We start from the raw sequence: 13,487 nt of genomic DNA, 5'->3' as shown, positions 1-13,487 counted from the left end.
AAAAAAAAAACAAACAAAAACAAAAACAAAAAAACAAAAAAACAAAAAAAAAAACAAAAAAAAACAAAAAAAAACAAAAAACAAAAAAACAAAAAACAAAAACAAAAAACAAAAAACAAAATTTGGAAAGAATCTGAAATGGGCGCCGTATGGGGACCATACGGATACAGCCCGGTGGGGTTTTTTCCAAAAAAGGAAATTTAAAAAAAAAGGAGAAAAAAATAACTAAAAATGAAAAAAATGATTTAATTTTTTGAAAAGTTTTGAAGATGGGCCTCGTTCATGTTTGGGGGGACCCGTCAGTTTTAAATAAAAACGGTATTCTTTGTTCATTTAAAATGTGACTAGATCTTTTTTTGGAAGGTAAACACCTATGGGCTCGTGGGGGCTTGATTTCCAACCCGTGGATTGATTTTAAGAACCGTACGGGGGTGAGGGTTGACACCTATAAATAGTGTCTCATTCTCCCACATTAAACACATCAAAAAAAAATTCCCAGGCACGACCAAGGAAGAAAAAAAAAACAAGAGATAAGAGAGAAGAAAGAAGGAAGTGAGGAAGAGTGGGGTGAAGGAATTCCTCGACCTCCCACCCTCAAGAAGCGTGCCAAAGATTGGAGAGCCACTGAAGGCCTAGATTCCCCAAAGGAGAGGAGCAAGTAGCCGAGGTCAGTCCCATATGAGCCAGGGATCCTCACCGGAGCTACCGAAGCATCAGTCGAGGTCCACCCCCTCTTCACCCAGAACAGGGGCCGTAACCCTAGGTGGCGACTTCAAATGTTTATTTTCATTCTTAGAATACACCCAAGACAGATAGACCCATGAAATAGGCCCCCACATTTGTCTTCGAGAGAGGATGCAACGGTGCGGTGGTAGGCTTCAACCACCCCCTCTATAGTGGCGACTCCATTGGGGACTGCCAAGCTTCCAATATTAGATCCTACCGTTAAATGCAAGAATATTCTCCTTATTAAACTTATACGAAAACATGTTTGTTAACCCATATATGTAACTAACTGCATCATGCATCGTGCTTGAAATGAAATCATATGGCAATGATACTCTCTGTTGTGCCCGCACCCTCGAGGAGGTCAGTGCACGATATACTAAGTATTCTGAGATCACATGATACATGCTTCCAATACAAGAATACCTAAAGCACAATCGTGTGATGAGGTTGTCCATTATCGTGCCAGCCCCTTAGGGAGATCTATACACCTTATGGCATTTTGAGATTGTACGGGAGTACTCTTTGCATTACACCTACACGCACAGCGCGGTTCCATCCATCCCTGTAGCCATTTGCTTAACCTCGTGTATAGTCATGAGTAATGGGTGAGGACAATACACCCTTGATACCACACCTTCGAGTATATCAAATGGATCAGGTACCTTGAGTATATAGATCTTGTCAAAGAAGCTTGTTTGGTCCTATTGCATCCACTGCATCCTCGCATCATGTAGGAAATAGATGGAGAGCCTAGGAAGGCCACAAGCTAACCATGTAGATTTGTTTGAGAACTAAGTTGGGGCGTTCTTATAATGTATTCAATTCATTGGGGGTACGCTCTCTTTCAAGTGGGTTGTCGATTAAAGATTCTTTCCTAAAAATAGGAAATGACACTTCGATGACTCGACATGTATAATTCTCGGGTGATTCCCATTAAATTGTACAGAATGCCAAATCATCAAGGAGGTGCATTCCATGAGTGGCTAGAAAGGAAAGAATCCTCAAATGGGATAAATAATAGAGAGCAAAACCCAACGACGTAGGATACCTCATCAGACCACTTTTTGCTAAGATCACCCATGTTTGTATTAACCTTGTATAAAACGCTTGTTTATAAAATTAATAATAATAATAAATGAAAAATAAGAAAAAAATTTAAAGTCAAACCTTCTTTGTGGATCAGGCACGATTCCAAACCCAATAGATCCCCCGTCGTCTGTGTGGACTCATCAGGGTAGCCGGTTGACCTGCCTAAGTCCAGTATCACCACGATCAGACAGTCCTTCATTAAAGAGTCAGAACCCAATCAGGATGGAAGCCTTTAGTAGAGACCTAATCAATGATGCACCCGAACTGGCATGGGCTCACCCCTTGGAAGCTTTACAAGCTGAAATCGCAGAATTTAAGAAGAATTTGGCATAGATCCTACAAGAGATTAGGAACCCATCTAAGGTTGATCCCCCCCCCCCAATCAGAGTGAGAATGTTGCTAGAAATCTGACAAATGTAGATCCCGTTTCAAGAGAGCCAGAGCGGCCTAGGGTGGTCACACCGAGAGGAACTTCCACAGTACCTAAGGCACACCTAGGGTTGTTATCGATAAGGAAGAAGAAGAGTTTTCCACCCATATACAGAATGAACTTCCAGAGACCAAAAGGGAAAATAAGATGCAAGAGCAGTTGGAAAAATTAGAAGGCCTAATCCGGAGTAAAATCCAGGAAGGGCAAGTTATGGATCCCAATGAAATGAGTTTCTTCTCTGAGACACGGGCTCCCGAGAAACTCAAATGGCAGACTAATCGATTTAATGGGATCAGAGACCCCAAAGCACACTTGAAAGTTTTCATGAGTATCGCCAAATTATGGCAACTTACGGACAAGCAGATGGGGCATGCATTTATGTTGACATTGTTAGGGCCGGCTTTGAGATGGCTAACACAATTGGAGCCCACACAGACTCAGAATTACGGGATGGTTGTGGAAGCCTTCACCAAATAGTACTCATATAATACGAAGGTCGATGTCAAGGGACGCTAATTGGAGACCCTAAAGCAACAACCAAAGTAGGTTTCACAGCAATTCTGATGAGGTTTTGTGACAAGGCTGCCAAAATGGCAGATCGCCCTTCTGAGGTGGAACAAGTGGAGATATTGATTGAAAATCTCTCCAAACCCTACTATGAGGTCCTTTACAACTAACATTTGCAAACTTTTGATGCTTTGATAGCCACAGGCACTCGTGTTGAGAGCAAGTTGTCGAGGGATGCTCAGATCAAGTAGCACCTCAGGACTTGGGAAAGAATACACGGTTTGGGCAAGGCAAAAGCTCAAAGACACGAACAGTGAATGCAGTCCAATAACTAGCACCATTAGTAGCAGTGTCCCAACCACAGCCATTTGTCATACAGGCAGACCCCATAGCCCAAAGGGCCCTGCTACCTAGAAGGCAGTTCACAGATTTGGGAATGCCGTTGGCCACAGTATATGAGAAGCTGAAGAAGCAGGGTCTCCTGGGCATAGTTTCTCCCAGACCTATCAGTAATCCCCCACCTGCATAGTACAAAGAATATGAATATCATGCTTACCATAATCAGAAAAGTCATGCCATGGAGCGATGCTTCAATTTGCAACATGCTATCTAGGATTTGGTAGATAATGGGACAATAGAAGTAAAAGCCAAGCAGGCTCCCAATGTCACCAACAACCCACTTCGAAAGCATGGGTCAATAAATGCTTTGGATGATCCCACCCTACTAATACACCATGTTGAGCCAGGAAAAGACTCGGTACCATAATTGAAGAATTGACTGATGAGTTACTTAAGGCAATCATGGCACTAGCAGTTGGAGAACAGATCAAGGATAATGCTTGTTTGATCCACATAATGACTGACACAAAAAGAGAGTCTGATTATGAAGAATATGAGGAATTTGACGACATAGTTCGTCACCAATGTGTACCATAAAAGAGGATGCACCTATGGTTGGGATTATCACCATCACAGACAGTGATGATGAGCATGAGGAATATTGCACTGAAATCATCATCAAAAATCCCATGAGCATAATAGAGACATGGAGCGGTAAAGAGTTCAAGAACAAGTCATTGGTGGTGGAACAGCCCAAAACAAATGGGGCAACGGAGAAACATTTCAGTACGGAACCAGAGAATCCTATCTTGAGACAAGTTAAGAAGGTGCAAGCCAATATTTTCATATGGAGTTTGTTCATGTCTTCCCCCTTCACATAGAGAAGCCATACTCAAGTCTCTTGCTAGTCTACAACTTCCCATTGAGATTGATCCAAAGCAGCTCTCACAGATAGTAGGGGCAACATATGTGATGCAATTCTTGATGTTCTCTGATGCCGAATTACCTATCCAAGGGGTTAAACACAATCGGGCCTTGTATATAACTGTGGAGTGCCATGACAAGGTCGTGCCTCAGGTGTTGATTGACAATGGGGCTGCCTTGAATGTTTTACACCTACAAGGAAAGACTCGGGATGTTGTAAATTGGTATTGTCATTGGTGGCCACAAACCAAATTTTTTATGAAGACCCCCGGTTGCAACTACATTAGGCTGATGGGTCTGACTCACACTTCATTTTATCTCCCCTCGTACATCTTGCAATAGTATCAGCTTCCCCAGGGAGAACCTGAGAAGATTGAGAATTTCTATCCACCACAGGAGTTGGCAGCGCATATTGTGGGTTTTCTTGCTAGGATTTAGCAAATGTAAGAAGGCGAGATCCCATGTTTTGTATTGAAAATCTTATCATATTAAATAAAGGTTGGGTTGATATGGTTCACTCTAATGTTGATTCACACACAACCGTATAAAATTTAAGGGATAGAATCGTGCATTATCCACGAAAAGGTATGACAATAAAAATGAAATCAAATTAATTAGCATCATGTGCATTAACAATAAAGAAAATAAAAGGAAGAAAAAAGAAGAGAAGAAAAGTTCATTCGGCATAAATGAAAAATCCTAGTGATAACCCTATGCCTACCATCCTGTCCACCCTGTGCATCCTGCTCATCCTTTTCCATGAGAAGTTATAACTCTTACACAGAAAAGGTGGGACCAACATCGGTCTCTCCTCTCCCAAAATCAGATCCACCAGCCCCAATCCAAGGCCAAATCCTCCAGCTCCAAATCCGAGGTTACATCCTCCGCCTTCATGACTAGGATCTCCGCCTCTATGCCTGGGATTGGGACCTCCACCCCTGTGTCCAGGATCAGGGCCCCCACCTTCGAATCCAGGATTGAGCCGACGCAACCTTGCCTCAATATCAACAATGTACAAGACTTGGCAATAAGAAAGTGTTAGCAAAGACCCATCAACAAGAGGGATGAAGTCCTTGAAGGTATCTAGTCATGGACCCGCTCTGTCTGGTGGTACAGGCAAGTGTTAAGGCTCTTGATCATCCAGTGGCACTTAGTGTAAATAGTAGGAGAGATCTGTAACAGAAAATGTTTGAGGAATGCAAAAAAAGAAGAAAGGATGCATGACGAGAAGAGAAAAATGGCTTACATAGTGGAAGGGGATGGGGAAGCCCATAACTTCACCAGCCACCGAGACCCTTGGCAACATAATCTGGGTCGCGAGATCGTGTGCATCATGATATGTCCACTCAGGGAAGACTAGAATAGAAGAGGGCAGCTCAGCCATGTTATGAACAATCCTAGTGCTCATATGGGAGGAACCTTCTATGGAAGCACCTATTGATCTAGGAACATTATAGCCAAGGAAGACGATTGCCTATCATATTGAAAAAGGAAATAATGTGTGTTATCTATAAGATGGTCAAAATATGTGCAAAGAAGGTCAAAGATATTTACCTGGGAACCCTCAGAGATTAATGGCACATATACAGTCTACTGTTGAAGAATCCTAGTTAGGGGTGCAACAGGACCAGGTTGGGTTGGGCTTGTTAAAACCATAGCCCAACCCTTCAGGGTTCAACCCTGACCTACCCCAATTGGCCCTGATTTTTCAAGGTCAGGCCGGGATGACCCTAATTAACCCTAACCCTAACTATGATTGACCCTGGTTTGCCATCAAGGGCTGGGTATACCTTGATCCTAACCCTGTAAAATATGAAATAAATAAATGATAAAAAATATTCATAATAAAGAAGAGATTTAAAAAAAAAAAAAAAAAGAGTCACAAATTACTTATCATGAGGAGAACATCCTAAAACAAACATTCAAATAATACAAATAACTCGAACTATTATGGTAAACAAAGAGAAGATCATCCTAAGAAAGCAAATAATCCAAAAAATTTCAATTATTTGTCATGATTAACAAAGAGATCATCTTAATAAGGGAAACAATCCGAAAGAGATCATCTTAATAAGGGAAACAATCCGAAGATCTTAAAACCCTTGTCATGTTAAACAGCCGAGTTCAGGGCGGGCTGGGCGGGCCAAAGACATCAACCCTTACCTGCCCTGACCCTGACTCAGGGTCAAAATTTTCAAGGTCGACCCGACCCTCAGGGCCAAAATTTTGGGGTCAGCATTTGTTCGGTATCAGGGCGGACCAAGGGCAGGTTCGGGCTGGGCCAAACTTGCACCCCTACTCCTAGTAATCTCACATCGGGTCCATAAAGTTATCCCTAGTCACCCCAATTAGGGCCACCTGAAAGTTTTCCTCAGAAAGGATGCTAGGATTGTGCATGGATGGAGCAGGATGATGAGGAACTAGGGGAGCGTCTGAGTCAAACCATTGCCTAGTGACCCTCTCCCCAAGATACCAGGTGGAACCGTTGGGACCTTGGAATAAAACACGAAGACCAGTAAGTCTCCTGGCCTGATCTCGATGGGCTTCCGATGGAAAATTCACCATTTGGAAGGGAGTCCAATTAACCTACAAGAGCAAGGGGTTAGCACTAAAGAAAAGTCAACAAGAAGAAACAATACCAGGAAAAAGAAAAGGAAAGAGGATCATACCACAGTGAGTTGGTCTAAGACATCCCTCCTTGTGGTGGTAAGAGGCAAAGGGCCACAGATGGTCCCACCCGCACCCCATTTCCAGGTGAGAGGTAATATATCATCATCCCCTTCTAATAAGGGAGTGTTGAGGAAGTCAAGATGCTCATAAGCCCAAGGCTGAAAAGAAGAGAACATCAATCAAGTATAGAATAAGGTAAAGCAAGAAAGGTAAATGAGTCCAATAGTTCTTACCTGAAGAATGAAGTCAGCCCCATACAAGCTCGGATCACCCCAGGCAAGATGGTCCATCATCCTCAAGAAGTATTCATAGGCTACGCCATCACAGTCATACTTTTGAATGTTCTGAAGATCACTAAAATAGTGGGCGAGTCAGAGGTTGACCTTATCAGAAGGGTTACTAAACAAGCATTGGCCTGCCCAATAAATAAAGATGCTGATGGGTAAACTGGTCCTTCTCCTCCTGAGGAGTGGACACGGTCACCTTCCTACCAGTCCAGGTCTTGCAGCTGGCGGAGATGATGGTAAAATTAGAAGAAACAATGCTCATAAGATCCAATACAGCAGATTGGCTATAGAGGGTAGAAAAGGTGATGGGCTCGCTACCAAAGGGAAGGTCAGTCAAAGCATAAAGAAAAGGGGGGTGATCGTTATTTCCCCCATAGGAAGTTGAAAGGTATGGGAGCGGCAAGGGCTCGGGTAAGCTCGACATCTAGCTTCCTGGCACATAGGTAGAAGCAAGGACGAAAAGGCAGGTTATGGATTGTCCGTTGTATGAGAGGATGGATGCAGTTAACCCAGTCTCCCACATTATTGGGATAGCCATACTTTCTATATGCAGGTTCAGCTGAGCCTACCATGACAGGTAAAATTCCCAACATAAGCATCATGGAACAAAATTCTAAGAGCCTACAGAGGCATACATGCATGAGCATATATAGAAATCTTAAAGCATAAAACATGCATTCACTATCCTAACATGAGCATATAAAATAGCCTAAACATGTATGAGCATACATAGAAATCTCAAAGCATAAAGCATGCATTAATTGTCCTAACATGAGCATGAAAATAGTCCAAGCATGCATTCATACATGAGCATAGTCTAAATTGGCATGCATGCATGAGCGTACATAAATAATACAAGCATATGCAACATCATAATTAAAAAAATAATAATAAATAAATAAATAAAACCCCATTCTCCCCAAGCAGAGTTGCAAAGATGATCCTTAGTGTCCTTCAATGTTGATCCCAGTTACCACGTTGCAGCACCATTTTGGGACAACGAGTCAGCCAGCCTACTGACAACTCTCCCACCATGTGTATGCTTGCATGACCCCATCTAAAGACTTTTATAAGAAAACTGGAACATTGGAAGAGAGAAAAGAGAGCACCACACCACACATGGAGCAAAACGACAGAAGAATGGAATAGAAAATTCGAAGAGGGTCCACCCCTTTTATAAAAGGACCCCACCAAGCTCCTGGCCCTCCAGGTCACTCAAGGGCCCGCCAAAAATCTCACAGGCCCTTGAGATATCCCACGGACCCACCAAGAAAAGGGAAGAGAAAAAAGAAAAAAAAGGAAAAATCTTGTGGGCCCGTGAGAATTCTCGTGACCCGCCAGGTCTTAAAAAATAATAAAAAAAGGGAGGCCAAATATTTCTTCCATAGTGAAAAAAGAATGATTTTCCCCAATGGAGCACATAAGTGATTCTCCCCACTGGGGCTCAAGAATGATGGAAATGATGATGGTGAATGTCCACATCTATGCATATGTTTTCCTACACAAATACAAGACATGTAAGAAACTTCAGAATGTTGAAACCTTTTGGCTTGGGGGTTTCCGATTTAGTACAATCAGGATACCTTTGGATGGCCTAGAAACATTTTGGCTCCAGGTTTCTAGTATAATACAATCGGGATACCTTTGGATCGCCTTGAAACTTTGTGGCTCGGGGTTTCCAATATAGTACAACCTAGATACCTTTGGATGGCCTAGAAACCTTCGGCTTGGGGTTTTCAGTTTAGTATAATTGGGATACCCTTGGATGGCCTAGAAACCTTTTGGCGGCTTGGGATTTTCAGTTTAGTACAACTGGGATACTATTGGATGCCGTAAAAACCTTTTGGCTCGAGGTTTTCGGTTTAGTACAACCGGGATACCTTTGGATGGCCTAGAAACCTTTTAGCTTGGAGTTCTTAGTTTATTACAACTGGAATACCTTTGGATGGCCTAGAAAAATTTTGGCTCGGGAGATACCTTTGGATGGCCTAGAAACCTTTTGGCTCGGGGTTTCTGGTTTAGTACAACCAGAATACCATTGGATGGCCTAGAAACCTTTTGGCTCTGGATTTTTGGTTTAGTACAACCGGAAAACCTTTGGATAGCCTAGAAACCCTTTCAGCCCGAGGATTCCATTTTAATGCGATTGGAATACTGTTGGACGACTCAGAGACCATTTATAAGTTGAATTATTGCGTATTGACATCTTGGTAGGAACAGATCAAGGAGTGTCATGTGGCGACACAAGTAAGATTCCAACTTCTCTAGTTAAAAATTTTTAGATTGGATCATATTAATTTATTGATTAATCGAGGTTTTAACCAGTTTATGAGAACTTAGCAATGAATTATCTGCCCATGAGTGCATTTGCACCTCCGCCATCCTTGAGCACGCTAGTGGCAGTACATGCTCATGGAAACAAATTTGGGAAGTTCTTTTCTTTTCCCTTCATCCATGGCATAGGTCTAGGCCAAAGAGGGGCATTCTATAAAGATCGAATTTTGTCACCCACCCCGACAATGATGAAAAACAGGGAAGGTTAAGGTTCTTGCTTCACATCAAAAGGAAATGTAGTTTTTTTGTGATGGTCCGGGCACCGGCAGCAACTTGAGACCCTGATAATGGCCCGAATCAGCTTAAAACCCTAATGTAGCCTAAAGCCTTAATGCAACCCGAAACCCTAATCTGGCCTAGGGCTAATTTTGGACCCGATCTCATGGCACATGATACTAACATGTTATATATTAACGAAATGATTCAAAGTACTCCCTAATGGTGCAGGAACGGGAGTGAAAAGCTAGAATGAGGATTGATGGTCGATTCTACCTGAGATTCTTTCGGGTCCATCAAATTTTTTGTGGGACCACCAATTTTTGTGCAAAAAATGGGCATTTTACACATGAAAAATGACGTTTTAGGAAAAAAAAACCTGTCGGGCCAGATAAAAATTACCATTTTTGGATAGTGGGCCTGCCATGGAATTGCCACTTTTAGCAGACCCACCAAGGTCGGTTTGGGCACCTATAAATAATGCTCCCTTTTCACCAAAGAGAAACAACAACACACGGTGAAAGGAAAGAAAAGGGAGAGGAAAAAGAGAGAGAGAGAGAGAGAGAGAGAGAGAGAGAGAGAGAGAGAGAGAGAGAGAGAGAGAAGGAAGAATGTGGAGAAAAGTGTGAGAAGGGGAAGAGTGAATGTGGGGAGATTCTTCCATTTTTGGTCCTCAATAAGCGTGCCGTTATCCTGAAGTGTCGCTAAAGGCCTAGATTCCTCAAAGAAGAGAAGCAAGCAACTAAAATCATTCCCATCTGAGTCTGGAGTCTCCTTTAGAATCATCGAAGCATTGGCCGGGGTAGACCCCCTTTTGACCCTAAATAGGGTTCGAGGTTTGGTATAATTTCTTAACAGAGTAGGCATAATGTAGACCTTTCATTCGATGTAGCATATGTATCATGTTGTACTTTAAATATATTATCACACATGTGGGTTAGGATATAAAGGGAAATATTAGAATTTATGCATCTAATTGTAAGACCGGTTCAACCGGGTGAAGTGGGTGCCTAACACCTTCCCAACTTTATAACCTAGCTCATACCCTAATCTCTAGACCAAACTGAGTCAATCTTGGGTCCACTGCCATGAATGGGCCCACATTCCAGGTCCTAGACTATAACTGTCACACCCCGTTCACACCGAACCGGGCCAGTGACTGGGTTAACACCGGTTAATCCAAACCTGTCAGGATCAACTGATACAGTATTCCACCACAGCATACACATAACTAATAAAAGCTTATCAGATCAGCGAAAGACTTGGTTTACCTGTGAATATTCCCATAATATTTGATACCCGAATTGTGATACAATAGTTATATACATATGGGCCCGAAGACATGATATTTACACAATAAAAGTATAATTTCCATATCAAGTACATAAAATAAATCATCAAAATCAGAGTATACAGCTCGACTCGGTATTAGAACCTAGAGCTCAGCTCGGTATCAAAGGTTGAGCCCAGCTCGGCTTCACAAGGTAGAGCTCGGCTCGGCATCAAAAGTGGAGCTCAGCTCGACATCAGAAATGGAGCTTAGCTCGACATCAGAACTGTGATCCCGCAGCACAACTCTCTCATGAGCAATCAGTGTCGTGCCCTAACTCCTCAGAGGCCCACCAGTCCTCTTCAGGGAACTTGAATGTGGGACCCGTCCCGTGCTCTTCAGATGGGTGATCTGCAAAATCATCTGAAAGAGGTGCACACGTGGGATGAGCTCACTAGCTCAGTAAATGGAAAGATGGACCACACAGTAGTCCACACAACAAAACACAACCATATGCACTACATGTTATGTAATACATTTTAAATCGCATCCACCTAAGCAACATTACTAAGTCTTTGGTTTAGTGCTACTACAGCCACAGTGCGCGTATACTCCGGGTATGAGTCTCGAACTCCATCCCACGATACGCCCATAGGGCTGTCGGAGAAGGCCCACTGTGAGTACTCGAAAAAATAAAAATATACCGACCACCGGCTCTCAACATAAAATAAATGATAGAAATTAAAGGTGCTGACTCCAGCAATTTAAAAGCAGTACGATTGGCCCTCTTGAATATACTACTGGGGTTATCGACTGTCCTAATGACTAGCCGGGCGTCATGTCTAACAGCCACAGTGACCCGACAACTGCGACCACTGCTTCCCCCCAAATGGTAACCCAACACGTTAACCCCTGTTGGGAAGGGTCGTAGCACGGGAAGGTGATAATCCTAAACCGCATGCTCCTATATGACAATAGTACGATTCCATAGTGCCACCGCGTTCCATACCACGGGCCACCGATGCACTCATTTCCAAGCCGACTACGGCATCTAGTCTATTAATGCATCATGCACAATGATGTCAACATTCATCACAGAAGCATATTATCACTTAGCATTTAGAAAATAAACACAACACCCATACATAACCATGTGAGGATGACTAATCTACATAGTATTTTCATGATGGCATGACTAGACTAGATACAATTAAATGAATGCCAAACAATGCCTTGAAACAAGGTCAAATATCCTCTCCCCACTTACTTGTAGTGTACAAGGACTCCCGTTCGGTACGGGTGAGATCCGATGCGAGAAGCGTAGGATTTGGTGAACCTAACATAAGTGAGCAGGGTTAGTATTTCACCATTTTGGAATCAAGATTAACACGATCCAATGATATGATCATGTTTAGAATCGTAAAAGAAGGTCACACGTCCGATTTGGGTCCAATCGGATGCAAGAATCACATTGGAGCCTCTCGGGTGGGTCAGACAGCCCACCTGTCTGACCCACCAGTCAGAACCACCGGTCTGGACCGGCGGGTAGGTCGGCCCATCGATTGGCCCGTCGGTCTGGCCCACCAGTTGGGCCAGAGGGTCTGCTAAGACCGATGGGCAGGGTGGCCCGCCGGTTGTGCCAGAGGGCCTTGCCCTCTCAGGCGGGTGCCCACAGGCAGGCCAAATGGCCCACTGGTCTTGGCGAGAAACCTGTTGTTTCATCCCAACTTTCCCCAATCTCTGGGGATTCAAATGGGGCTTTTCCAAACCCATTCTTCACACATTCAAGGTCTTATAGGATGGTTCTAACCTAGATCTAGGTTAGATTTAAGGAATGGGAAGCCATCTTACCTTCTTTGCTCAAGAACACCTTCAAACCCCAAAAATCACTTCAAATTCACAATGCTTCTCCAACCTTGTAAATACTTCTTCAAATCCTTCAAGATCAACACATAAATCATCTATTAAACCTTAGATTCATCATTTCAAGGGGGATTTACAAGATCTCAAGAAACCCTACCCAAATCAAGGGTTTTACTTGGGTATGGTGAAGGTTTAAGGAACCCAAACTTTGCTCACCTCTAAATGTAGATCTAGTGTTGAAGATCACTCTTCCGGCATCAGAATGGGAAGATCAAGCCTCGGCGCCGCTGAAATCCATCTCTTCTTCCTCTTCCTTCTCTTCTCTTCTCTTCTTCTTTCCTTTCTTTTCTCTCTCCTCTTTACTCTTCTCACCAACGTACGAGTGTCATAAATGAGAAAAGAAAAGAAAAACATAAATGCTATATATACTTCTTAAATAACTAAGTAATTCACATGGGTGGGTCACTCAGGTGGGTGGATGTGCCCACCTGTCCGCCCACCTGAGGCCAAAACTTGGGATTTTGACAGAATTCGGCCCTCGGTGTGAATCTCACTCTTGGCATACGATGTAATATATGTATGCACCTTAATATATGGCTACATACCTGCTTTATCCGTACATGGCCTTATGATAGGTGCATGTACACGGCTTGGGTATTCCCATCTCTTTTGGCACTGGCTCGGACTTATCGGGCCAACCAGTGTTTAAGGTCACCCTTGCCATCATAGTCCATAAGGAACCCGCTCTAACTCTCTCCGGTTCGGGTCCTGCATGGTTAAATCGGGTCAACCGTGTAATCAGATCGAGTTTAAGAAGTAGGGTATTACA

At 43.1% G+C, this 13,487-nt stretch overlaps 1 protein-coding gene across 1 annotated transcript in view; it reads right to left on the bottom strand.

The window, feature by feature from the left end:
- Window positions 1-6,152: 6,152 nt before the first annotated feature.
- LOC122084773 overlaps window positions 6,153-13,487 on the bottom strand; it is a 17,828-nt gene continuing 10,493 nt past the window's right edge. The window contains exons 2-4 of the mRNA XM_042653206.1: window positions 6,922-7,042; window positions 6,688-6,846; window positions 6,153-6,604 (exon numbers count right to left, since the gene is read on the bottom strand). Of these exons, the coding sequence (XP_042509140.1) occupies window positions 6,329-6,604; window positions 6,688-6,846; window positions 6,922-7,042 (556 nt within the window). The 3' untranslated portion in view covers window positions 6,153-6,328. The remainder of the gene's footprint in view (window positions 6,605-6,687; window positions 6,847-6,921; window positions 7,043-13,487) is intronic.

Source organism: Macadamia integrifolia, chromosome 7 (assembly GCF_013358625.1).
Source record: "Macadamia integrifolia cultivar HAES 741 chromosome 7, SCU_Mint_v3, whole genome shotgun sequence".
Classification (NCBI taxonomy): Eukaryota; Viridiplantae; Streptophyta; class Magnoliopsida; order Proteales; family Proteaceae; genus Macadamia; species Macadamia integrifolia.
The sequence above is the reverse complement of the archived record's forward strand: the minus strand, read 5'-3'. Positions and strand labels throughout refer to the sequence as shown.